Source organism: Maylandia zebra, linkage group LG12, assembly GCF_041146795.1.
Source record: "Maylandia zebra isolate NMK-2024a linkage group LG12, Mzebra_GT3a, whole genome shotgun sequence".
Classification (NCBI taxonomy): Eukaryota; Metazoa; Chordata; class Actinopteri; order Cichliformes; family Cichlidae; genus Maylandia; species Maylandia zebra.
The window spans coordinates 34,164,479-34,191,738 of NC_135178.1; the positions used below are offsets into that span (position 1 = coordinate 34,164,479).

The window sequence follows — 27,260 nt, forward strand, 5'->3', positions numbered from 1 at the left end:
AGACGGGTGGGAAAGCTTGGGGTCATGGATAACAAGTCAGACCCAAAACACAATGAGCTCGGCTGTAATCTGTCTTATCTTCACTGGTACACACGTGCGCACACACACGCACATACACACATACATACATTACACAGACACACAGTCTGTGCGATTTGAACTGGCAGAATGACCACCTATAAGATCAGAAATAAAAATAAATATCAGAAAAACAAGATTTTAGATTGTTGAAAGTTCTTCGGTGGATGAATGAGGAGAATGAAAAATAACTGACAAGAAGCTCAAAAACTATACGAATTTAAAAAAAAAAATCTTTCCTGAGAAGAGACCTCTTGTGGTTATGGATGTGATTGCTTGTCTACATAGAGAATCCAGGTTGTAGACATAGCCTCCATTGCTGCAGTGAAACCTCATTAGTAGCAGATTTGTTAAAAGCATAAGTCTGCTGATGTCTACATACACAAAAAATCAGAAATTCGCTTTCACTACTGATGTTCATAATCTAGCTAGAACCCCATAGAGTTGAAACAGAAAGTCTGAACTTCTTCCACAAAGAGTGATGTAGTTGCTGTAGAATGGCAGTTTGCCTCCCACCAAGTGACCTGTGTAATCATGTTGCGGTCCCCCAGAGGCTGAGCATGCAACACCTTTCACCTCTGGGGTACTAGTTGGTCGCCGACACTACTTGCAAAAAAAGAATAAATCCAGTCACCAGAAAGTTATTTTTTCCTATTTGCAAAGATGTTGCTCAAAGATGTTTACTTTAGCATGACTTAGTCATTATCTGTACTGTTTTTGGAAAAAACTATAAATCTTTTGTGATTCTGTACATCAAGAACAATCTGCTGGGCAATGAGTAGGAAGTGGAATGATTCTGCTCTGTCAGCTTTGAGTGACATTAGTCAACAAACAGCATTTCTTTATTAGGGTTACGGGGTGTTATGACCTCCAGGGGTAACAAAGTATATGTACCGAACTGATATTTGAAAAACTTTCAGTTACCTTTGGTTGATGAACCAAACTGCACTGATTTAAAGAAAAACTGCTTAGTTGTACAAACTCAAATCTTTAGCACACAAAGGTGTGCTCAACTGATTTACTACAAATCACCAGCAACCTTTGATAGACACATGAGAGAGGTTTGCATGTAGCCAGTGCTGCTTTCACCATATTGGCATTTGTTCATAGTGTCAATAAAGATCATTTGAATGAAGTAAAAAGAGTCCAGTCTGAAGCAAAGCACTGTAAAGAAGACATGAAAGAAATAAAAGGGGGGAAAGGAGGGAGATAGTAAAAACTGAGTGTTTGGAGAAAAAGGAGGATGGAGAAAAGAGAAGTGAGAGAGAAAGGATACGTGTGAATTTGAGGGAGAAAGAGAGAGAGAGACTATGGAGAAAAGCGGAGAGAGAGGAGGAGAGAGGATAAGTGAATGGAAGTGGAGAGAGAGGGGGTGGGAGAGAGAGACTCGTGTAGAACACTCTCCGGTAGTTCTGGCTCCGGAGACGCGCTGGACGCAGCGGACTGTCCCGGCTCCTCTCGATGGTTCACCGCAGCCCGGAGGAGGGACAAACCTTCCACCGCTGCCCGGAAATCGGCGCCCAGGAGCCGCACACACTCTGATAACTGTAAGGCTTTGCTGCTTTGCCAACTTTCACGTTATAAAAAGAAAGGGAAAACATCAAAGGGAACTCCAAGCAAAACCTATCGGAGCCTCTCCGCGTCTCTGCCCGCCGAGCGCTGCCTCTGCTTGGACTTGATCAGCACGCGAGATCGCCGAGCTTCCAGGGACTTATCCGGATCATCTGCTCACTTATTCAGATGAAACTATTCATCACGAACTGGTTTACACTGTAAACTACTCGGAAGTGTGAACGTGAGTGCGTTAACGGCTTTTGTTGGCTTTTCTAACGCGTTTTTTTGCGCTCGGTGTGCGTAAAATCCGCGCTAAAACAAACCATCCGAGACAGGGACAGCGGAGCAGAGGAAGGAGGCAGAAGTCAGTTTATATTTGGTGTTTTATTGGTGTTCGAAGTTTATGTTCCACACTGAATGCTTTTATTTGGTTGGTGAGACTTAATTCGTCACGAGTTTTAAAAAGAACGTAGAAGAAAAAAAACTGCAAATAGAGGCAAACAATTCAGTTATAAGATCATTTTATTTTAAGTCATACAGAAGATTCTTTTATTTGTACATCGTTTACGTCTGCTTATTTCAGTGGATGTAATTGTTTCCTCTTTTTAATATTCGCCAATATTCACCACTATAAAAACTCTTTCTACTTTCTAATAATGTCTTCTTAAGATGTGTAGAATCGTACCTAATTCTTATCATTGGAATTTAGATCTGCAGATTTTCTTTTCTTTTTTTTTAAACAAAAAACACACCAGTGTGGACATCCACCTTTGAAATTCCTCTGTGAAAGAATTCAGGTTGAACCAGTGGAGTATTTAAGACTGAACAAACTCAGCATGATCACCAAAAACATCTGAAGCATGACCCTCTCACTCTTTTTTAATTATAAACACGGATATAAATTTAAATTTAGAATTTTGTATCGGATTTTATCCTTTTTAGCTTGTTTGAAGCCTAAAAACACATTAGGGTGACTGAAAGGAGAGCAGAAGCCAGACTGTGAAACATATTTATTTGAGATTTGGTTTGCAATCAAAGTTGTAGAAAAGTGAAACACCTGCTTTGTAAATTTATAGATAAAAAAAACTCAGACTACATGTAATGTTGATAAATTGTCATTTTAAACTTTATACCTAAAACATTTCAATGCAATTTGCACCATTTTACATTTACAATTTTTACAAAACGCAAGAAAAAGGAAAAAAAAGTAAAGAAAAAAAAAACATTATCGATCAGCAGGCTGATGTTCAATGTGCTCACAAATTTAACACAAATGTAATTTTGGATGAATCCTCAGAAAATAAATTGTTTGAAACAAAACGCTTTCTGGTAAAAAAAAAAAAAAGAAGTGTGAATCAGATGTGATCTGTTGTAGATTTTGAAATGAGCAATGAGACTGAATTCTGCAGAAAAAAAATCAAGCAAACACATCGGTCATCAGTTGAGTTCTGGAGTGGAGCTCTCTCTTAAGTCCCTGAAAACTGATTTATGTAAAAACGCAGTAACTTAAAGCACTGATTTTATCTTTTAAAAAGTCATAAATGTCTCACTAAAGTTGTCAAATATGTTTAAAAATTAATTAAACACACAATTAAAAAAATTTGTCTGTAGTGAATCTGACACTTGTTGTATTTCTCGTGTTTGAAGTGAACAAACTGGAACCCCTGCATGTTCAGCGCTTCATGTTTTGACCTCTTGAATGTTTCTATATGTTTTTTGATCCTGATGATTGATGCCGCTCTCTCTGATGTTTCCTCCCAGCAGTCAGTGGACAGCCATGCTGAAGCCGGGCGACCCGAGCGGTTCGGCCTTCCTTAAGGTGGACCCGTCCTACCTGCAGCACTGGCAGCAGCTGTTCCCTCAGGCTCAGCTAAAAGCTCCTCTGGCTCCTCCGCCACCCCCACCTGACCGTCTCTCCATCCCTATTGACACCATGCGCCCGTCCCGCCTGCATAGCCACCTCCTAGCTTCCACGCACTGCACTTCTTCCTCTTCTTCTTCCTCCTCCTCTTCAGCAGCTTCTTCTTCAGCAGCAGCAGCAGCAGCAGCAGCAGCGGCAGCGGCAGCCCTCACTCCGTCCACCTCCATCTCCATTTCCACCAACGCAGGGCTCTCCCAGCTGCCTGTGCCCCAGCAGATCGCACTTTTTGGGCAGGCATTGGCCCCAGTGTGTGCTGGACCTGGAGGTCCTGGAGGAGGAGGAGGAGGACCAGGAGGAGGCGGAGGAGGAGATCTAGTGGTGGTGGTCCCTCCAGAGAACCCGCAGGGGCTCAACCCAGCAGCTGGGCTCCTCCATCAGGCCAAAGAGCAGAGCTGCGGAGGGGTGGGGGTTGGAGTGGTGTCGTCCAGCGTGAAGAGCAGCAGCAGCGGAGGCAGCGAGGAGGGCGGCAAAGGGACCGTGACGAGGTTCAAGCTGACGGCAGAGGAGCTGGACTACTATCTGTACGGACAGCAGAGGATGGAGATCATCCCGCTGAGCAACCACACGGGAGAGCTCAACAACCGTACGTACACACACACTGACACACACGCTTTATTTAGAGAAGCAGTCCTGTAATCTTCAGTTCTAACAATCCTTCTATGGCGCTCGACCATGACCTTTGACCTTTTGGTGTACTCAGTGTTTAACTATCAAGTACTTATAATCACACTGTAGTGTTTCTGTCGGGCTTAAAATCATCTGCTCAGCGTTTCAGGTGTTTTTTAATCCTATTATTACAACTAAAATAACAAATTTTTAATAAAATGTTTAACCACTGAGTGTTGCTAATTATAATTTTTTATTTTAAAAAATTGCTTATTTCTATAATTTCCCATGAATATTTATGTATTATTACTGCAAAAAATTTTTTTTATTAGTTTTTGAAAAGTTATAACTAATCTTTTAAAATATATATTTTATAATTTTAAAGATAAATTAACACATAACGTCTGCTCTTTTGGACCACAATAATTTTCTCTTTTGTTTTGCGGCATTTCTTTCAAAATACACACATATGTGGCATGCTGCCAGCATCGGTTTCCACCTAAACAACCTCTTAAAATTACAATAATTTATACAGACAATTCCCAATAAAAGGATGTATTTAAATCTCCTCCATCACTCGACATGTGATTCACTCCTTAAACTGCACATAATTTCAGATTTATTTGGTCATTAAAGTGCAGTAAACTTGTAACTTAAGTTTACGAGCAAATCTAACATGATTTAACTAATGTAAGACTTAATTTCATTCACTGCAGTTTTAAAGCGTGTCATGCAGCACTTGTGTGAGACGTTACAGTTGGTTTGACAGCTGCGGTGCTGGACAGTAGGAGCTGGAAGGAGAGGATAGTGGTTGGCTTGGAGGGTCAGAGGTCAAAGGTCAGCAGCCTGGCCTGGGATCACGCTCTCAGACAGCAGCAGTCCTGCAGCTCACAGTTAATATTAACCAGAGTCCATTTGGATCTTATGTTAAAAAACAAACGCCTCTTTTCTCTGCACCTGTCGGCCTTCATGCACCATTTAAGGGTGTTTATTAGAGTGCGCTGTCATTTCACTCCGGTCAAAGCTGCGGATTATTTCCCGAAAAGTAATAAAATTTTATATTAAAAAATAGAAACATTTAGAGATTTTTTTTCTTAGTTTTATTTAGTTTTAATGTTTTTTCACTTTTACTTTTTTTGTGTTCTTCGAAAAAAGACAATCTTCATCTTAAAAACGGATATTTTTCACTCTAAAGCCGACTAAACTCCAGCTTCGATATCGGCTGTGAATCCTCGCACACGTTTACACAGATATCGACGAGGCGCTGTCATGCGTAAAAGACGCACGAACACGCCGGTTAAAATCTCGCCAGTCTGGCCTAGAGGTGCGTTTCTTCAGTGCTGTCGGGACGTCCCGTTAAAAGAAACACACACACACACACACACGCATACTTCACGGTGGAGGCTCAGCGCTGAAAACAGCCGCTGTGCACGTGGAGATTGATTTAAAGTTTCGGAAAGTTTGACATCTACCCCAGGAAATCACTTAAATACCCAGAAAAATGCTTCTAATTTCATATATATCAGTGATTCAGTTTTCTGTTGTGATGTGCATTACCCTCTGAATATAATCAAACTTTCACCGAGTGAGTTAAATCCTGAACTGAACAGATTTGTTCAAGCGTAATTTAAGTTTTTGAAATCGCATTGTTTTCCATTAGTTTAACATTACAGTCAGAATTTATTTATTATTGTAATTTAATCATTTATTAGCCCGATTCTTATTATTTTGCTGTCGCGCAGTTTTATTTTAATGTCCTCACAACATTTCTAACATTATGGAGGAATTTTTCGCTCACTGCTTTAAAAAAGGTCCGTTTTTGATTACTCTAATCTCCGACTTCCAGAACATTCCCACACAAAAAAGGTGATTTTAAAGTGGCTGCACCGTGATCCATCTTAATTTCAGTCGGATCTCATTGGGTTTTTTTTTTAAGTGTTCAGAATTTGCAGGAGAATAACGAGGACTTCATTTTATTTCTTTTGCTTTAAACGTTAAACTTCGTGCTCTCTGCTGCTGCAGCGTCACCGCTCTGTCTCGTTCTGCTGTAATAATCCTGTAATCTGGCGCTTTGGCGTCTGTGCCGTAACCTCGGGATTCATCTCCGCCGCTTCTGCTTTCAGGCGTTATGGCAGCGATCCTAAACAGCACGCAGATTGTGTGTGTGTGTGAGCGCGTATATTCCGCGGTGATAAAACGGACCATCAGCAGTAATCTGAGTCGATACGCGCCGGCAGGGCCGATGAGGGATGGAGGGACAAGCAGGAATTAATTGCCGTATATAGTTTTGTGTTTGTGGAGGGGAGAGAGAGGGAGAGAGTGAGAGAGGAGGAGGGGGGATCGATCCACCGACCTACCGGCCCGCTATTTATCATCCCAACACGGTCGTATTGAGGTCTCCTGGGTGTGTGCGCGCGCGCGTGTGTGCTTGAGTGGGTGGAGTGGGGGTGTAGATAAAGCAGTCACATACGCACTCCTTCATGTGTCACTGTCACAGCTCGATTATTAATCACAGTAATAATAATAATAATAATAATGATGATAATGATGATGATGGTTAATTATTATCCATTTACGTTTTTACTTATTTAATGTGGGTGGGGCGGGGGGGGGGGGGGGGGGGGTATTTTTTTATTATTTTTATTTTTATTTAAGTTCAATAACTGCAAGTCGTTTATCCTTCTTTGCTATGCTAACAGGTTCTATCTGAATATTTATGGCACTGATTTTCACGCTTGGTTTTTTAGGGCTCTTACGTCTTTAGATAAATATTTTCAAAAACGTAGAATGTTTTTTTCTCTCTCGCACTAATAGAAGAATAAATGTAGAAAGCATCCACCAACAGAATGCAGGTCTGACTGAAGGTCTAGCTCGCCATATGTTGATACAGTTTAAAATAAATGAAGTTATTATTAAAATGATTGACTGCAATGATTTGTTGAGTGACATAAATTATTATGTCACTATTTTGTTTTTTGAGAGAGGAAAACTGCAAATGTTTACCTCTTACATGTAAGAAGAGAGGGTCACTTGTTTTTTTTGTTGTTTTTTCACTATTTTCTAATTGATTGATTAGTTAAAAGATGTTTTTTTCTCCAAACATTGAATGATTATTAAATTAAATAATTATTAAAACAGTTTAAAGCTTTCACAGATCAATCTTTGGTGTACCTCAAAGTCCAGCAACATTGGATCCCACATTTGCCATTATGCCATGGAATAACCTCTCATTAGCCCATCACAGTCTGCTTTTGTTACATGAGCTTTCTGTTAGAAGCTTCTAACCCAGGATAAACATGAGGATGCCTTTGTGACATCATTCGAGGTAGTTTTTAAGACTTTATAAAAATATTTTCCAAAGAGATTTTTTTTTGTTTTTTTCAACAGACTGAGTAAAACTACTGGTGGTGAGAAAACCGAGTTCTTTAAATGCTCCAAAATGTGTGAGTTTGTTAGATGAGTCAAAATGTTCTCAAACATTTGGATTGTGACTCATTTGTATTTAAAAATCATAATGTTAGTATTCACAGATTCTTGGCTACTTCTAGATTAAAAAATGATCAATAAATGACAAATTCTTCCATTAGTTGCTGCTATTACAAGCAAAAAATACAGATAAATCAAGCAGACTTACCTAACATGCTGGCGGATTAGCATACAATTAGTTCCTTTGGTTTATTGCCTAAATATATACATTTTTAGTTATTAATTTAATAAAATATTAATAATTTTTAATAAATTAAATTCCAGCCATATTTCCCCCAGTCCTTTAGATGTTTAAGTCATCTGTGTTCACATCAGTTTGATGTGACTGAGCAGAAGTGGAAAAACAAACTGAAAGAAAACATAAAGAGGCTGGAATTTTATGTTCAATAAATACATACATAAATTTTAAAGCTTTATGTCGATTTCCCAACAGCAAAAATGGCTGGAAGTTATCAGCCAGCTGGGATGCATTCTGCTTTGATAGGAAACACAGATCAGTTCTTCCGAGTTACATCTGGAGTTAATACCAGCTGACAGTTTTACAGTAATTTAATAACGGCTGAACACACACACAGACCTCTGACTGCTTGTATGTTGGTTTTCAGCCTCTGTCACTTTGTGTGGAGTCACTCAAAACAACTTTAGCACAGACATTATACTGTGTGACAGATATTAAATGCAAATCACACTTTAACCTCTCTCTAACCGACAAGCTTGCAGGTTAAGTTGTTGTTTACTGTCTTTAAGTGCTAATGAGAGGCTTGAAATGAAATCCAAACCTTCTGTAAAGACGAGGAGCAAGCAGTACGTCACGTATGCTCTGTGCAAATCCAATTCTTGAAAAATCACATGCATAGAGTTCTGACTGATGCTGCGATCGCATTTTAAAGGCAGCATGCTGTGACTGCTGCCTGGATTATGTCTCATCTGGTTACATTGATGCAGGGAGAAGGATTCAGAATCATGCATGTTAGTAAAAGATTGTGGTTTTCATTAAATATTTAAAATCTAAACCTGTCATGGTTTGTTGACATGTTTAATATTAAACCATGACAGTATTTCCTGTGTTTGATATGTGTTTCTCCTACAAAAAACAAAAAGCCATCATATTACAGAGCTCCAGATACAATTATTCTCTGTGTAAGAGCTGATGTTGACCTCACAACAGACCTCACAGAGCTGATTTTCCTGATTATGATCAATCGTGGAAATAAAGAGGGTTGAAAGATTTAAACCAGACCTGTCTTAGAAAATCATTTAAAGACCTTGATATTCTGCCATCGATGTAATTCAAGTGAAGAAAAATAAATAATTGCATTTATGAAATTCATAGTTACAGTACAGCAGTCAAGCCTGTTATGTTTAACATGTATATACATAAAGTGTAGACCTCCCAGACTGGACACAGGACGACACCTCTGTCTTTCAAATGGGTTTGAGAAAAGAAAAAGAAAAGAATCACAGAATGTTAATAGTTTTTATGTATATATTTTATGATTGTACAAGCATTTTTATTTTTATTTTAAAAGGAGAACCAAAAACAGGAGAAGGGTTTTCTACCTAAATGTGTTTTTAAGATGTCCACAAGGATTTCTGACCACTACGAGGTGGAAGAACAAACTCAAGAATGCTGAATATGTTACAGAAATATATATTTATTCACTTATAAACCTCACTCTTTGGGCAAATGCTGACTTTGGAGTCTGAATTTGTCCCTAATACAACAACAACTCTTAGTTTTTAAGTGGACTCTGCCTCTACAGCCACTTTGTGTGAACAACTAAGATGTGTTGCTTATGAAATCCATGAAGTGCTACAGAGAAAATTACATTTTATTTATGTAATTAACACATTTTGAACTCTTAAAGAAATATAACAAAAGGAAAGACACCCAGCTGAACTAAAATGATCCATGTAGCAAACAAAAACTGTTGTGCTGCCACCCTCATATCGCCTTTGGGCTTTTGGAGCCTTGACCTGACTTTTAAAAAATAGTTGAAAAAAAAAAAGCACTATGCTGCTAAAAGATAAAAAATAGATATTTGCAAAATTCTGCCTAAATATGTATTTTACCTGGTTAATGTGTGTGGCGGGGCGTGGTCTGCAGCGCCGCTGCAGGGGAGGCGGACGCACCTGAGCGGCACCCGCAATCACGCCTCGCCGCCTTAACGTCTGTGCCATCTATGCTGTTGTGTTGGTGTGTGTCGGGCTGTGAGCTGCAAAGCTACAGCCGGCTGTATGCGTACAGCAACCGTGTGTGAAAAGTGGTCAATAAAGAGATGCTGAAAAGCGTGTTCATGCAAACATCGTCGGGTCTGCCGTGATATGTTTACAATGGGACTTCTGCTCCTGAACCTCTGCGCACAGCGTCTGCAAATCGGGGCTGTACGAAGTCACTTTCATCTTCACGCAGGACTGTAAGCTGTCATCTGTGAGGCGTGAGCCGTGTTTGTTTTTAACATAGTTCACGGTGGAGAACAGCTGCTGATATAATGTGGATCTGAAGGTCCATAATTGGCCTACCTGGGGTTGAAAGTCTTGATAAATGCACGGCGTTTCGGCGGGTACACTGGCTTCCGCGAGTGTGACGCTTATTTTGAGCGATGAAAAAAATAAAAGAATATAATAGTATTTTTATATTTCAATATCACAATAATCTTCCAATTTAGAACTACAAGTTAAAAAAGAACTAACATAAATAAAATACACTTCAGCTAAATACTTCTAATTTATTTTCCCAAACCACACGGAGCCGCACTATAAGGACTAAAGAGCCGCAGGTTGCCGACCCCTGATCTAGAAAATTAAGACAAACTATTAGACACTCAATGCAATGTATGCCTTTGTTTTAAGAAGGTATTTCTGGCTTTATATTAAAGATGCTGCAGGATATATGTGTGTAGTTCACTTTGATGTAATAGATTAAAGCTGTACCATCTAATTTATGACCACTAGGAGGCAGAAGACTCACCACAAACTCCACATGACAGTTGATATAGCTAACAAAAAAGTGTTTTACACTTGTAACAGCAGAATGTCTTTTTTGTGTCCACATAGTCTCAAAGCAAAATCCTGAGAGAAATATCTGCTTCTATAACCACTTCCTTCTAACCTAAAGAGGATAACTGAGAGCTAAAAAGTGTAGCAGTATAGTTCTGGTCGTAGAAGAAGTAAGTATAAGCCTCACTGTGTGGTCCCATCTCCTCTGGACTCACAGCTGTGCTATTAACATCCACAGCTGTTATCAAATGTGATGATTTTGCCAAAGAGAAGTCACCGAAACTCAAATTTCTTGCTCTTTGATGCTTGTAATGGCAGAAAGTCAGGAAATAACACAAAATGTATATTACTCTTACAGTTATTGCTGAAGATCAGAGTGACATAAGAAAAACTGTGGAGACTGAAAGAGGCACCTTAAAGTTTCAAAACATGAAAATGCTTGTTACTAAGACGTAAATGGAGCAGATTAATAACTCTGCGTGGAGTTTAAAGAGATAATAAAGAGATAAGAGATATCAAAGTCAAACACACTTATTAAAAAATCTTTTTTTATGACAACAAAACACTTCATAAAGCAGCAGAATAAGAAGTGCCTGTAGCCATTTTCACTGGAAGGAGCTCGGGGATCAGAGGCAGAGCGGAGCTGTCTAAACACTGGCGATGGATGCAACAGAATACTGAGGTTGAATGATGGGTAGCAAGGAGAGCATGCCATAACAAGTTCACAGCCAGTTCATCAGTCTGGAAGAGAGGAAGAGAGGAGTGAAGGATAGAGAAGAAACAGAAGATATGTTCACCAATGACACTTTTACAGATTTAAGTCTGCTCCTGTATGCGGTGAATTAGCAGCAGTATCAGACGTAGTCTCAGTAGTGATAACAACAGAGTCAAATTAAAGGGGGACCTGTGTTCTTGGACTCTATTTAAAATAAACAATCTTTATCTCATTCTGGACCTTGGCGCATCTGGTGATATTATCACCAATCATCTGTCAAGACAAACAATTTTAGCTCCTCCCCCTTTCAGCTAACTTTCTTCTGATTGGGTCACGTTCATAAAAACAAGGTCTTACGGTCAAGGAGCTTTAGTGTCTCAGATGACATATTGGGGATATCTTCATGTCATCATACAGAATTGAGCCTTTAGAGCAGTCTGAAGTCTGAGCTTTTGGCTTACAAGGATATTCACACATATTCTGACCGCATTACATCTTTGTCACATTTAATATGAGCATGCATCTTTGTGTGTGTTGCATACAGTCATGTGAAAAAGACATGCAATCGTGAAAACAAACATACATAGCTTGTAGAACCACATTTACTGGCAATAACTTGTAGTGCTATTTTCCCATGTGACTTTATCCGTATTCACATCATTGTGGAGCAATGGCCCAACTTTTTACAGTGTTGCTTTCATTCATTGTGGGCATTTGTTTATGACAGTCCCTTCACATCCTTTCATTCAGCCAGTCTGCTGTAGACTTGCTGCTGTGCTTAGGATGAAGCACAGCAATCCTAATTTCCTACTTTCTTTAGCTTTCAGACAGATGGCCTCATATTTGACTTTGGAGTACTTTATTACTCAATGACTGCAGCATCAAACGATCCAAAATCCTCACCCCTCCATCATCTTGCTTGACAGTCTGTATTCAGTGTTAGCGCTGTTATGCTTTCTTTAATTTTCTTTAAGTGTGGAACTGTGCATCTCCACAATGGTCTTGGCTGTCCAAAAAGGATTGGTTCTAGTGTATTGACGCACAGCATATCCTGTAATATTTAGCATGAATTAATTTAAATCTTAGTTTTATTACTTTTTATGTATAATTAGATTTGACTAGTATACATTACAACAGGATTGGGATTTTTTTGTGTGTTTATGAATCGATTATAAAGTTACTTACATGTAAAAGTATGTGTTAATGATAAGTAATAGGAAAAAAGTATACATAAGCCACAATTATATTCCCTGCTATCTTGTTGTATTGTTTCTGTAAAGAAGGTTTGTAGTTCATAGATTCATAAACCACAGTCTCTTCTCTCTCAGCGTGTGTGCACACATGTCAGGAGTCCATCAGCTCCTCTGAGGGGTTAACTGATAACCTGGCTCATAGTTTGTTTGATCTCTGTTTGATGGAGATGTTTGGGATTGTATGTTTTAGTTAACATGTAAATATGCTTTACATTTGTTATTTCAGTGTCGAAGCAGAAGGTCCAGTGATTTGATGTGTTTTGATAGACTCGTTGGTAAAATGTGGTTCATTCGTGTGCTTCAGATAGAAACATCCAATGTAGCGTAAGCATATTAATTTCTTGGCATTATAGTAGTTTTATTATATGTATTAGTTTTTTTTTTTATTCTTAAAGATATCGACAGCCGTGCAGGACTGACAGCTTGCAAAGATGACATAAAGGCCTATTCAGCCAAAGCATTGTTGTTTATTGTTGTGGTTTCTCTTATGTTTTTATTCCAGAAACCACACACACACACACACACACACACGCACACGCACATATGAAATATAAACCTGGGTAACTTCAACTTAAATACAACAACCCTCTGAAGGATCCTCTCATGTGCTAAAACTGGAACACCACAAACTTGAGAACCAGTGATATTTATCATCAGATTTATAGGATCACAAGTTTGAATCAGGAGATTGCCTCAAACTCTTTGTGTTTCTAGCAGTCAGATGGATGTAGCACTGACAATGGTGGCCAGATGTGCAACTTACAGGCCTGGTTCGGTTTCAGCACCCAGGTTTGGGCCAGTGCACCCCAGTAGATTTATGTCTCCGGGACTTTTTGCGTGTTTAAAGTAAGGAACAAACTCTGGGTCTGAAAAATTAAGCCAGTGAGGAAGTGGCAGAAGCGGAAGTTCCTAGATTGGCCACTGGAGGCTCGCTCTAAAAGCCAGTTGATCTCCACAGACTCACATAATAAATCTTTTAAGTTTTACAGCAGAAATCAACATATTTACATCTGGGTGCAAAAATATTTTGGTCACTTGGACCGAAAAATAATATCTCTGCTTAGACTGTTGCCCTGTGGCTTGATAAGTAGTAGAAGATGAAATGGATGGATGGGTTTGTGTGTCTCCCATGCACTCTCAGGCAACAGTTTGCACAACTGTCAACTCAACTCTCCGTCCTCTCTTCTACTAACACTATGAAGGGAGCTGAAATTTAAAATAAATTAAACCTGAGAGTGACATCACAGCGGCTATGTCCAACTCTTATATATAGAATTTGACTCTCACTCTGTATGTATTTTCTATTCTCCTAAATTAAGTAACAGTGCTCACATTTGTGTTTCCTTTTGGTGCTTTTTTGTCTTTGGGTCTTCAAGATCATGTTTGTGTTTGTGGTTTTCTTCTTTTTGTTCCAGGTGAAGACCAGAGCCCTCCAATCCTGGGCCTCTGGGATCTCTTTGTACCCTAAAAAAATCAAGATGCTTTTCTTTTCTTCTGTTATTCCATATGTCTTCTTAGCGTTCAATATTTCTTTGGGTAAAAGTTTAAACATCCACATGCCCCCTGCCTCCTCACATGCTGATGAAGACATACTCTATGTCCAAACATTAGCTGCTGCACCTTATTAAAATCCTCTCATTTTTCCATGCGATCTAGATTTAATCTTTCTTCTCCCTGCTTCAGTTATTCTGTTTGTCAAGGCTCCGCTTTGAGCTTTTGTTGGCTCATGTGTCGGGACTCCTACACACACATATGTATTTACTTAGTTATTTCTTTTGTTTTCTTTGGTTTGTTTGTTTACCCACATGCATGAAGCAGTCATGAGAGGAAATATCTTAAGTGGCTGCTCTGTGGTGTTTTTCGTTGTCGCAGACTTTACTTTTACCCCTGAGCTGAAATAAAAGTGACGTTTTTATTTTATCTCGGTTTAATAAGTCAAGGATCCTGGAGAATTTTTCCCATTTACTCGACCGTGACCCAGAGTTACATTTTTTGCTTTATAAATGACCATAATATGGTTTAATTAACTTCAATCCATCATGGTGTAAAAGCAGCCGTCAGTCGATCAAATGACGGATATTTAATTTTGGGAAAGACAGAAGAAAAACAACATTAACATCCTGTTCCTCTCAGCTGCTCTGTTCTGTGGGAGTTTTCTGCACAGATAATAATCTCTCATTATGTTGCTACAGTCAATTAACATCCATTACTGTCAGACTGCATCTCTGAGTAAATGTTGACACTCGCTAACTCCCAGCAATACGCTCTTTGCCACATTTAACCTGGAAAAACACAGAGGAGAGGACTTTTTCCCCCTCATTTGGACTTCATCAGGGCTCCTGCTTTTTATTCCTCTTTTGCTTTTTCTTCAGTTTCAGTTTTTCATTCAGTCTGAAGGATTAACCACTGCTTAGAAAGATTTAATCATTCGTACTTCAATTTTGACTCTGAAACTGTTTATTTACTGTTACATAAAGATTCCAGATTAGATTTGCAATGACTGCTTTGTGGATTTTCTTCCAGTCGTGTAGTTACAAGTAAAAATACAAAAAGATATGTCAGTCTTTCATCCACTTACATCATAATGAACTGCAATTTGGAGGTTTGGGACTTAATGTGTGTGCTAAGGGGATTTTTTAAATAGCTGGTAATTAATAAAAAGTATATATCAGTACAAAATCTGTATAACTGTGCCAGCATTCAGTCACATTTCCAGTTAAAACTTTTCAATTGGTGTTTTCAAAATGGAATTTGCAGGTTTTTAATGGAATTCTGCATAAACAATCCAAACGGATAAAATGCATTCATACAGTTATTAAATCAGAAGGTTCACATAGAAATCGGATTTTGAAATTTTGTTATGCTATCAAAACAAAAACTTCAATAAATTTTGAAAGGAAATTCCAGGGAACTTCCTAGATTTTCAAAATAAATTATCTCTTTTCAACAATAAATAATAAACACTAGAAAACTGCAAAACATTAAAATATTAATTTAAAGGAGTGAGTGAGCACAAGTGAGTTTAACTTCAGTGAGAAATGATTTTGACATTTTGTGCCAAAAGCAACACATTTTTCATGCTCTTGTATTAATTAAAAGTCTGGGAACACAAGCTGTCATAAGGTTACAACAGTTCATAAGTGTGTTGATCTCCAAATGAAGACAGAGTACACATGTGTAAACACTTGAAAGCCTGCAGCCAGGACCCAAACAACACTTTTTGCCCTTTTAAAAATGAGTTTCATCATATTTAAAACAAATGTCTTCAGTTATGGTATGTTATGTTGTTTTGTTTTCAGTTTTCCATCTGCTGGTGTTAAAAAGTCTCTCTTTCCTTGCCAGGTTGTGACATGTGTGCAGACAACAGGAACGGTGAGTGTCCGATGCACGGCCCTCTTCACTCTCTGCGCCGGCTCGTCGGCACCAGCAGCACGGCAGCACCTGTCACCCTACCAGACATCCCTGATTGGCTGAGAGACCTGCCCAGAGAGGTGACCCCCACTTCCTATATGCAGCCTCTAACTAAAAACAGTTTGGTTCAGAGCAAGTAAAATCCCCCTTTCTTCTCTGATATTTGAGTGGTTCATTATTTATTGAAAAATACTTAAATTCAATGTAGTGCCTGCAAAATTATATTTAATAGTAATCATATAAATGTACCTCATTGTGCACCCACTTGGTAGCAACATTTAATATCTTTATCTACTAATTTGACACCACCAAAAAGCTTTAAAAGCTTAATAATCATAACATCTACATAGTAAGCCCATCAATCCCCTGCTGGTTATCTTTCCATTGCCATCTACCTTCATCATGACTACCTCTGCTTTGTATCTGGGTGAAGTCCGTTCATCTCTACTTCCAGGTATCCAACTGGTCCAAGCCCGAGGAATGCTTATTTTTTATTGGCCACACACAATGTCAATCACAGTAACTGGGCTCAAACAGGTGTGGGTCATTTTGGTTGATGAATTGAGGTGTCAGTGGTGGAAAGTATAGCTTAGTAAAAAAACAACAACACACAGTCACTGCAAAAAAAACACACAATAGATAAATAAATAAAACTATACAAATACTGTGAAACTAGTACTTCCACTGGGTGATACATGTCTGATAAGTAGGCTGCTGTAAGACCATGATATAATAAATCACAGCTACAGTTTGTAAGTAAATTCTTCTACAGAACAAACTACACACGTCTCACCTTTAGCTGACTGCAGCTGCTGGTGTCACGTTGTTTTGACCTCTGTATGCAGGTGTGTCTGTGCACCAGCACAGTTCCTGGTCTGGGTTACGGAATCTGTGCAGCTCAGAGGATCCCTCAGGGAACCTGGATTGGCCCGTTTCAAGGAGTCCCCCTGATGCTGGAAAAACTGCAGTCTGGAGTGGTCAGGAACACCCGACACCTGTGGGAGGTAAGGAGGGGAGAGCTTTATATCTATGCGTGCACCCACGATTGCCTCATGGCTTTGTGCATTTGTGCAATAAGTGTCATTAAATCCTTCCAAAAAGATTCATGGCTGCTCCGATGCACAGGAATCAAAACCCATACGAGGAAGATTAATTATTTTTGGCTGGTAAAGACACATTTTGAAATGTATCTTTGAATTGAGATCAATAACATTACTGGGGTTGCTTTTTGCTTATTTACCCAGGAATTAATGGTGCATTTTTACAGGTGGTTAGCTCATTAAATCGAGTTTTAGCGGTGCAGTGAGGAAATGGAAAACAACAAATAGCTAGCTAGATGCTGGAGGTACTCTTAGGTTATACTTGTATCCTGACATACATGTGAAAAAACCATGAAACCGTAGTCAAGCGCCTGTTATACGTTCTTCATGTGCACTTGGAGTCTGCTTGTATGATGTATGGGCAATTGGTGGAATAAAGCGTAGTCTCTTGCGGACATTTGGAGAGTACAGGGATGTCCTCATGGAGCCTCATGTTTATCTGTGACTATAACACTGGTTTTAGCATCACAACCACATTATCAACATTATCACATGATGGAAGTATATAGAAGGGGGTTATGTTATGTGCACATAGTTTGAAATGAGGGAATGAGGACCAGACTTCCTTTTGTTAAAATGTTAAATTAACTAACTTGAATTGTTAGACCGATTCATTTATGTTAGGCTTCCTATTCAAGTAATTGTATTATTTGCATCATTTGGAGTTCCTGTTGTATTCTGCAGGGGGGGGAAACTGATACTAATTCAACAAATAATAGGTTTTTAAATTTCATCCTGTTCTCGCATTTTGCACTTAGTTGTGTGTCTGCCTGTTTGTGTGGATTTTTTTCTGTGCGTGTGTGCTTGTGGTCAGCATCATGTCACCTCTCAGTCCATTGATCAGAGCAGATTGTATTTACATACAGTGGCAGGAGAAAGTCAATGTGGCAGTTATAAACAGCTGCATTAGCATTAGAGAGAGCGAGGGAGGGTGGACTGAGGCATGCAGGGAGACACAGAGATAGATGAGTCCCGTGTGGCTGAGCTGGTAAAGGTCAGTCAGACGTCGGTTGACCGGACATCAGTCTCTCTGCTGTTGGCTGCAGTGGGACAGGAGGTGGAGGAGGAGGACGTGGGAGTGGGCGTGGGTGGAGAGGGGCTTCTGGTTGTGGTGGTGGGAGGCTGTAGAGGATCACAGGTCAGAGGTTAGGGGGCACAGAAGACATGATCAGCCAAGTCCGGCAGGGCCACCAGGTCTTTGCTTGGGGGGAAAAAAGAACATGAAAGTGATGAGGATTAAACTGACGACATGTTTTTATGAGTTTATCTGATGCAGACAATCACTGAGCAGATTTTACTTTCACATGTTAACTCCTGTTGAACCCAATATGAAGCTGCAGTTAAATCTGTTGTGCCCAACAGTATGACCTGCAAGAGCTAATCTGCCAAGTGACAGACAGCAGCAAACTTATTTATGACCACCACGTCTGCAGGTCATTTTCTAACCCATCTACTACACCTCCCCTTTTACATGCTATGCTTTTGGTAGAGCTTTGCAAAGCCTTGTCTGCTTGTTGTAGCTGTTTATCATCACCAGGGGGCAGTTTCATAAATATGTGAACTACTCTATTTCAACAATTGGATGCCATCACTTCCTGTTGAGTAGTTACTGGCTTTTTGGAAGACTATAAAGAAGTGTATCTTTGTACTCAGCGCGCCATCGAATGTCTTTGTGAATCAAGGCAGGAACATAATATCAATATTATATCTGTTGTCCCTGATGCCTGGGCTGGTCTGGTGTCTACAGTTATACACTTCTGTGATCAGGTAAAGATTGTGGAGACTTCAAGAGTTTGTTTTTGTCCCGATGTGCAGCATGAATAATGAACACAGCTGATTTTAAATAGTTCGTTTAAATGGTCCTGTTCTAGTTGCATATTAAGGCTAATTAAAACTGACAATCTGAGACAATTTGCCTGTTTAAAATGAAATCTACAACACAAAGTGTAGAAACTGAATATTCTGGCGCTAAGATGTAAGAATATCCTGGATGTAATTTTTGTTTTGCTGCTGCAGCTCATTATTTGGACCTGGCACAAACTGTCAGTGACCCTCCATGGGGTCTGAAACCAGCTTTTTAAACTCACTAACCCTGAAGAAATTGGTCTGGTCAGATAACCCAGCTCTAACCGGCAGATTACCGGCTGCCAGGCTACGACTGGCCATTAGGCCTATTGATGAAGGAGCTTTACACACAGATTCCATTAAAACTCACTGGTTGTTAAACTCACTTATTGACGCCTCCCAAAACAGGAAGAGATGCTTGTCCTATAGCCAATCAGGGAGCTGGTGTCATGTTGTCTATGGCATCCTAGAAGAGCCAGTTTTAATTAAGACACTTACCGTTACGTCTGAGTGGAACAGCAGAGGGTTTTCTGGAGCGGCAGTATTTTACTGCTCGACAAATCGATCCCCTCCGAGGCAGAGCTCAGTGCTGGAGTCCAACTTTATGGTGGAATAATTCTTGAACTATCTGACCGGCAGCTTCATCACTCCCTACTCCAGCGCTGTGGCAGAGAAGTCAGGAGCAGAGCGCTAAAACTGAACTTTATCTTGATGTAAATGTAATTTTTGTAATAAAGTTTTATTTAGGGCTACATTGATGAGTTAATCAATTAAGTAAAATAAATACTGAGTAGGTTAAGCAGTTCCCACAGTCCAGTTTTCCTAATTTCTTACCTTAAGCTTTCTGAAAATGCTGATTCACTGATTTATGCTATTATAGATAAATAGATTTTAAAATATATTCACAGAGTTAATTAAAACTTCAGAAAGTCCTTTCTGCTTGTTGGATGGAAAAAGTGAAAAGGGAGGAAGAGTCAGATGGAGGTGAAAAGATGGTAAGATGGAAGGTGAAGGAAAAGGCCAGAAAAAGCAATGAATAAGTGCTCTAAGTCAGCGGTCCCCAACCTTTTTTGAGCTACGGACCAGTTTAGGTCCAACAATGTTTTCACGGACTGGCCTTTAAGGTGTTGCAGATAAATACAACAAAATAAAACCAGTACCGGTACCAAAAAAAAGTCACACGGGAAAAGACCCAGGGAAACCCAGTTAACGATAAAAACAATAAAAAATAATGATAAAAACCGATAAGAACCCTGAAAACCATAAATTTCACACCTAAGCCTCAACTCACATGGCCCGGTACCAAATGACTCCGGGGGTTGGGGACCGCTGCTATAACTGATGGAAAGCACAGAGAAATGAAGAAAGGCGAGAAGGAAGGAAGGAAGGCAGGAGGTGGGGGAAGGATAAATAAAGTGTACAAAGAAGATGGAAAAGGAAAGAAAGGGATAATGAAGGGTGTGAAGCTGATGGGAAAAGGAACAAAAGGACAGACTGAAAAGGACAGGGAAAGGAAGGAAGGAAGGAAGGAAAAAAGGGATAGGAAGGAAGGACAGGACTAATGCCATAACCCAGGGAGAAAGTCTTGGTTCACTCCAGCTTGTTTTTATTGTTTATTTATGTGTTTATTTACTCAACTGTATATACATAACACTATTTATTACATATTACTTACGTCTTGTATATTGTGCATTACATATATATATATATATATATATATATATATATATATATTTTTTTTTTTTTTTTTTTTCCCCTTTGTTAATACTGTCCATATGTACATAGTGCTGCAGAACTGTACCCCCCCCCCCCAGCATGTTTACACTGAGTAGGAGGTGGTCTGTATCTCATTGTACAACTGTATAATGACAATAAAGGCATTCTATTCTATTGTATTATTTATTGAAACTGGTATTAAATTGCTTTATTGGCTTCTGAACATCCACCCAGTTATTGGAGACCCAGTAACTGGCTCCACCCTTTTTTTTTAAGTGTTTTCAAATATCTGGAACACATTAAACAGAAAAACTATAAAGCCAAAAGGTATGAATGAAGTTAAATGTAAACTCTTCCAACAAATTTGTCTATTTGTGGCTACAGCAGAACGTTAGATTGTTTGCAGATGATTTAGTAAGAAGTTCTAGTAAGAAGATCCTGTTACAATCCTGGATGTAGCAGTGGAAAATCTCATACACATCCAAATATTCCCAATTTGAGTTTCAGTTTCTTTTTGAGGGAAAGCGTGACAGGTTCTCATTCTCGACTCGAACCGGCGACCTCTCTATCTGAACCTCGAGTACGCTCTGATTGAAAAGAATGTGCAGTAAAAACACGGGCGCCGTCCTCTGACCTCGTCCTCTGGGGTTTTACAGGAGTTTTCTTTTTGGACAGATCAGAGACTAGATGAGCTGTCAGCGCCGAGTCAGTGAATATGGCCCAAACATCATAACTTCAGAGCCGCAGAGAAAGAAAAACTGGAGCTGCTCAGTTTGAGGCAAAATATTTTGTTAGTGTGGGATGTTGATGGGACACATGAGGATTCAGAAAATTCCAAATGCCTGTTGGCATCTTGGCTTTTTGCATCATGAGGCTGTTTTCTTTGTCTGTTCCTGGCTGTCAGTCTGTCCGTTTGTGTTTTCCTGTCCGTCCATCAGTGCAGAATTCCCATTGACTTTATGTTTTTAGTGGTTTGTGGTCACAGCATCCAGTAAAGGCTTTGTAATGTTTTCTTGACTGATGTCATTATTTCATGTTTATATATTCTGGGTTTTATTAAAGGGCCTGATCGCCTTTGACATCATCGCTTTGATTACATAATCAGAAATGGTTTATGGCAAATTCCATATGGTGGTTTTCGTGTTGCTTGGATTTCAGTGAGGCAAGTACGTTTTTATCATTGGAATTTATTAATAAAGCAGAAACGCTCACACTGATAATATGACGTCAGATAGATGGCAGGAACAAAGTCTTAAAGCCCTGAAATAATTTTCCACATAAACCATAAAACATAAACTCAATATCGTTGGATTTTTGGGCACTCGACTACAAAAGCTTTTTTTTTTTTAAGCCATGATGTGACATTAATTCCTCAAACAATCACCCAATGATTAAAGCAAGTTATGTGTATTGATAATGACAGTAGCATTCCTTCAACTTAGAATTCAGTGAAAAAGTTTGATTTAATAAATGAACAACAAATTATTGTTATATAAATATAGACAAAACTTTAAAAAGGAAATGTACAAAACTGGTGTTTCTCTGATTGATGAGAGCTTCTGTCATTTCCATATACACTTGTTTTGGAGACTTTTCCTTATTTTTTGTTACTTAAACTGCTCCAGTGTTGGATGCTCACAATAACTATGGACAAAGTTTCAAACAATGAGGCCAGTGTATGCACAGCTTATCTCTGTTGCAACAATATGTTTATTGAGTTTTTAGAACACATAAAATACAGGTCAAATAAATCGTATACAGAAATATGACAGAATATTCATCAGGAAAAAAACGTAAAAAACAAAAAACACCCCCCCCCCCCCAAAAAAAAAAAAAACCAAACAAACAAACAAACAAAAAAAGCAGATGAACTATACAAAGTATCATTCCACCATATCCCTCATATTTATATCACGTTATGTCTTTCCAAATTATGTGACTCCAGGTTCCCCTTTTCCACCAACACTTGTGAAATTTCCACTCCTTCCAAGTTTAATATAAAGGGTTTCCAGACAATTTCAAACAGCTCCTTCTTCCCTTTCAAAATATAGGTTATCTTTTCCATAGCCAGAGATGAGGACATGTCCCGTAACCAATGCCCGGTTTTGCTCTATCAATTTTTCTCTAATACAATGCAATTAGACGTTTAGCAAGCAAGAGGCACATATTTATAAGGGTCCTGATTTCTTTTTGAATTGTAGGAGTTGGTGGATAAAGTCCCTTGCACAACTTATCTCTGTGAGCCAAAAGATCAGGTTGCTGCTCTTACTACCCAGTTTTTCCAAGTTGGTTTTTTTTCTATTTCTGTCTCTCTGTGATATCATATAGAGAGACGACACTTAAGGCTGTATTAGGTATATCCCATAGATGGCTGGGATATACCTAATAGGGTCATCTTGGGCACACAGTTCTAGAGGGTACCCAAGATGCCCAACAGGGTGTGAAATGTGAACAAAACTGGTCTTGAGCTCAAGTTGTGAGCAGACTACTAGAACAAACCTTCTGTTTGTGAAGACCAGCCAATAGGAAAGCTATAAGAAAGCTGAGTCAAAGGGAAGATAGCCTTAAAGGAGAAGAGGAGGAAGGAGCTAAAACAACTCATTTTGAACTGAAAAGCTGCATCAGGGCTCGTATAAGATCAACAGGGACTATTTTGAGCTGTGAATCATGCAACGCTACCCCAGTATATGCAGGAATATAAAAGCGTGGTGGTAGAATAGTACTACTTTGATGTGATGTTAGTACTAATCTTTGCATCCATGCTCCCAATGAAACATCTTGGAGTTGCTAGCATGACTGAGGACACCTGCTTTGTTTCTTCTGCCTTCTTCCGGATCCAGTCAAAATTCAGCAGAATCCACAGTCCTCCAACTGGGTTTAAGTTTAAACTCTAGCGCCACTGTCAGTGCGCCCCAGGGCGGCTGTGGCTACAATGTAGCTTGCCATCACCAGTGTGTGAATGTGTGGATGAATGGGTGAATAACTGAATGTAGTGTAAAATGCTTTGGGGTCCTTAGGGACTAAGTAAAGCGCTTTACAAATACAGGCCATTTACCATTTGTATTGGTCTGAGTTTGTAGACCGTTTTTTTGTGCCGAAGGCATGCTAACGGAGAAGCTAGAAAATTTAAGACATGTTTGTATTTATTTCCGTACATCTGTACAATACAGCCTCTATGTCATTTGGTATTGCATCACTTTTTTCTTGGATGTATCAAATGATGGAATTTATTTGGAAGGTGCATTTGCATCATGATCTGATACCATTTCCCATCCATTGCTATATAAACCCAAACCAAACTTTGTCCAGAGACCTTTCTCGAATTCTTCTCCTGCCCATCTTCATGCTCTTCTTTTGTCATTTCTGAGTTAAAAACTCTTTCAATACCCCGGGGAATCATTTGCCTTGCAGGTCAAACTGTGGCTGTTATAAACCACCACTCAGCCTGGTGCTGTTTGGTTAAACCCACTCGGTGAGTCGGGTTAACTCAGTTCATTTCTTGCTCTGCGTGACATTACCCTGTAGGCATGGTAACAGCAGGGGTTCAAGAACAAAGACTGGGGTTTTCCACCCAGACCTACATGTTAGAAAAACATTGTGTGTGTGCGTGTGTGTGTGTACATGTATATAGTCTCTTCATAATCCAGCAGCATGTTTGATCAGAGTGTTTTTCCAGCGTCAGAGCCGTTGGTTGTTTCCTCTCCTGTGCTGGTTTCTGTGGAGGCTTCACCTGCTGTGCTGAGCTATAGTACAAACATGTCCACTCTCTTCATACCACATGTTTCAGCCAATGTTTGAAGTTCATTGTAGTACCCACAGTCATTTATCGTTTCTTTCAGCTCACCTCAGGCAGTATTGTATGATTATATGGTTTAAATTATAACTATAATTTAGTACTTTGTGAAAACAAATCTGAAATTTAATGCAGACTCTCTCTTTTTTCAGTGTTACCAACACTCCTGCTATCCTTAAGATCCTTTTTATATATTACTCTGCAAACACTGACTTTCTTTATTCTCACCTTCCTAATGGTTAGAATTGATTGATGAGATAATGTGGGGTTTTTCTAAATTATTATTATTTTTATGTGTATAGGTTATCTAATTTTATATTGTTGTGTTGTGCACATAAGCTGTACAAATGAACAGACCACTGTGACTCTATTCATGGGTTCGTGAACTCTGCGGTGGTTTGTTCTTATAATTAAACACACAGAAAGTCATATTATTTGTCAGATAATTGTGTTAAAAATACTCAAAGACACCAGCAGCACAAACCTGACCAAGAGGTCCAGTTCAGTGACTCCAATTAGTGGAGGGGAACCCCAGCAGACAGCTAGCAGCTATAGCTGCCTCTGCTATCACCCACCTGTCTGTCAAAGAAAGCACTGGTCAGTGTTTAAAAACCATCGAACAAAGCACCAGTGTGCAATGTGTCTGCTCTGTGTCAGATAAATTTTTGAGCTAACAAGTTATCCTGGAGTCCATGCTAGGTAAGCTAGCCATGTGTTCTTATCTAATCTCACCAGAAAGATTTAAAGCGAAAATAATCCCAAGATATACGATTCTGCATTCTTTTCTCCGGTGTGTGTGTGTGTGTGTGTGTGTGTGTGTGTGTGTGTGCACGCATGTCTGCCTTCTCCACAACTATCCCTATGATTTTATTGGTAACTGGTGGTTGCTCAAAATCACCAAACTGGCTGCGTTCCAGTTTTTTCACAACATTTTTTGTTCATATTCAGTTTTATGATTTGTGTCAAATGATTTGTGTCGGGAAAAACATTTTTTAGAAATGCCCTGAAGGAAGTGAGAGATTGTTGTTCAGTTTGGAGCTTAAAACAAGTAAAACAGTTTTAATTTACTGGAAAGTTTTTAAATCCTCGAAATAGCTCAGTTACGCTGGGATTTTCTTTCAGTGGTCAGTTTTAAGAAGTAGCATCAGAGGTCATGGCTACAGATGGGTCAGCTGGATGCTGAAGCAGCCTCATAATGTGCAATAGGCAGTCTTCTGGGTTGGGTCTTGAAGACAGCTGCTGAAGGGAGGATTGAACTCTATTGATCTAGCTCTTTGGAAAACAGCAGGGCTTTATAGGAAGAAGACGAGAGAAGAAATGATAGAAAAGACAGAGTGGAAATGACACAAAGTGTGAAAAAGTATAAAAACAGAAAAGAAAATGGTATGCAAATCTCAGAAATGTGATAAGGGAAATCACCACCAATTTCTCAATATTATTATCCAAAAAGACAATTTTAGCTTTCCCGACTTTTGCCTTTCCTGTGGTCGAGCTATCAGACTTTCAGGGGTGAGACGAAATCAGAGTGGCACAGTGACAGGAGCAAGCAGTTCATGCTCTGAAGGCCACAAGACCAAACATGTTAGCATGCTTGTTAGCCTGGCCAAATACATTGGTGTGTTTGAAATTTGGCAACTTTCAAAATTTTGTGTTTGTGGTAGCACTTATGAGCTGATTTTATAAATTACTTTTATCCAACAAAGCTGTAACAAGATTATGATTATACAAAGGTTTCACAAATTTAAATCTGTGCTTCAAACTTGGCTAGATCATTGAGATTTGTTCTGTCATAATAATAGCTAAAAAAAAAGTGTCATGGTGTGCATGGAAAAATTGACTCATTCTAAAATTATTGTTTCTGTCTGATTAGAATGTTTCAGGCTAAGACATACAAACACAGACTTTTGACAAATTAAAAGAAAAACCTGAACTCTTGACCGTGAAGGAATGGATTCAGTGAATGCAGCGATTATGCCCCACATTAGCATGGAATGTGGAACTGCTACTCTTGTTTACGTCTTTTCCACTGATGCAGACAATGCTCAATCTAAACCCTGTTTCACACATTGCAAACAAAATAAATGGTCCTAAATTTGGACGCTCTGAAACCACGTCTAAGTGAGGGGCTACTGCAATAAATTTACCAATGATTGGCAGATGCAGCCCACATATTTTGCCCATTAATAATTCTCTCTTAAACCTGCAAATATGGAGGGTGGCTCTTAAAAGGCAAAGAGGCAGAAATGGCAAAACGTTGGCGTAAAAGAGGCAAGGGCTTTTTTTTTAGAGCCAAAACTTTAAAATTTAAAAGTAAAAAAGCAGATTCCTTATTGAAGTTATTGCAGTCTTCTTGGTTGTCACATTTCTGCAAAAACCTTTACGCATCTATATCGAGCACTTTTCCAGTCTCACTGACCACTCGAAACACTTAAGACTGCGAGTCGCATAAGACTTTAAAACTACATTTAAAGAATCATTAGTCAACTCAAATTTTTAAAAAAATTGCTGAAAAAGTAAAGCATGATGAAGAGCTGCTGGAGATGAGCTATGGTTTGGCTAATTTGGGTCAACAGGACTGTTGTAAGGAGCTGAGTTGTGCCATGGACTGCAGCACAGACAAAGGTGTTCTGATGGGTGGTGGTCTCTGTCCTTTTGGGTGGTGGGCTGCTGGCCCCCTCTGCTTCTTACTGTTGTGTGAGAAAGCAGCACCTCTGCTTCCAGACAAGAACTTTCTGCTGTTGACGTTGAGGTGAATCAGCGTCGGTTATCCAAATATTATCCG

The 27,260-nt window shown here is 39.3% G+C and overlaps 1 protein-coding gene across 3 annotated transcripts in view; it reads left to right on the forward strand.

Moving 5' to 3' along the window:
* Window positions 1-1,497: 1,497 nt before the first annotated feature.
* prdm6 (PR domain containing 6) overlaps window positions 1,498-27,260 on the forward strand; it is a 134,512-nt gene continuing 108,749 nt past the window's right edge. For 2 of the 3 annotated variants that reach the window (XM_076891163.1, XM_076891165.1), the window contains exons 1-4: window positions 1,498-1,873; window positions 3,397-4,136; window positions 15,956-16,104; window positions 16,870-17,028. In XM_076891163.1, coding sequence (XP_076747278.1) covers window positions 3,410-4,136; window positions 15,956-16,104; window positions 16,870-17,028 — 1,035 coding nt within the window. In that variant the 5' untranslated portion in view covers window positions 1,498-1,873; window positions 3,397-3,409. Of the gene's footprint in view, window positions 1,874-3,393; window positions 4,137-15,955; window positions 16,105-16,869; window positions 17,029-27,260 lie in introns of all 3 variants that reach the window. The other variant, XM_076891164.1, reaches the window with a different exon arrangement.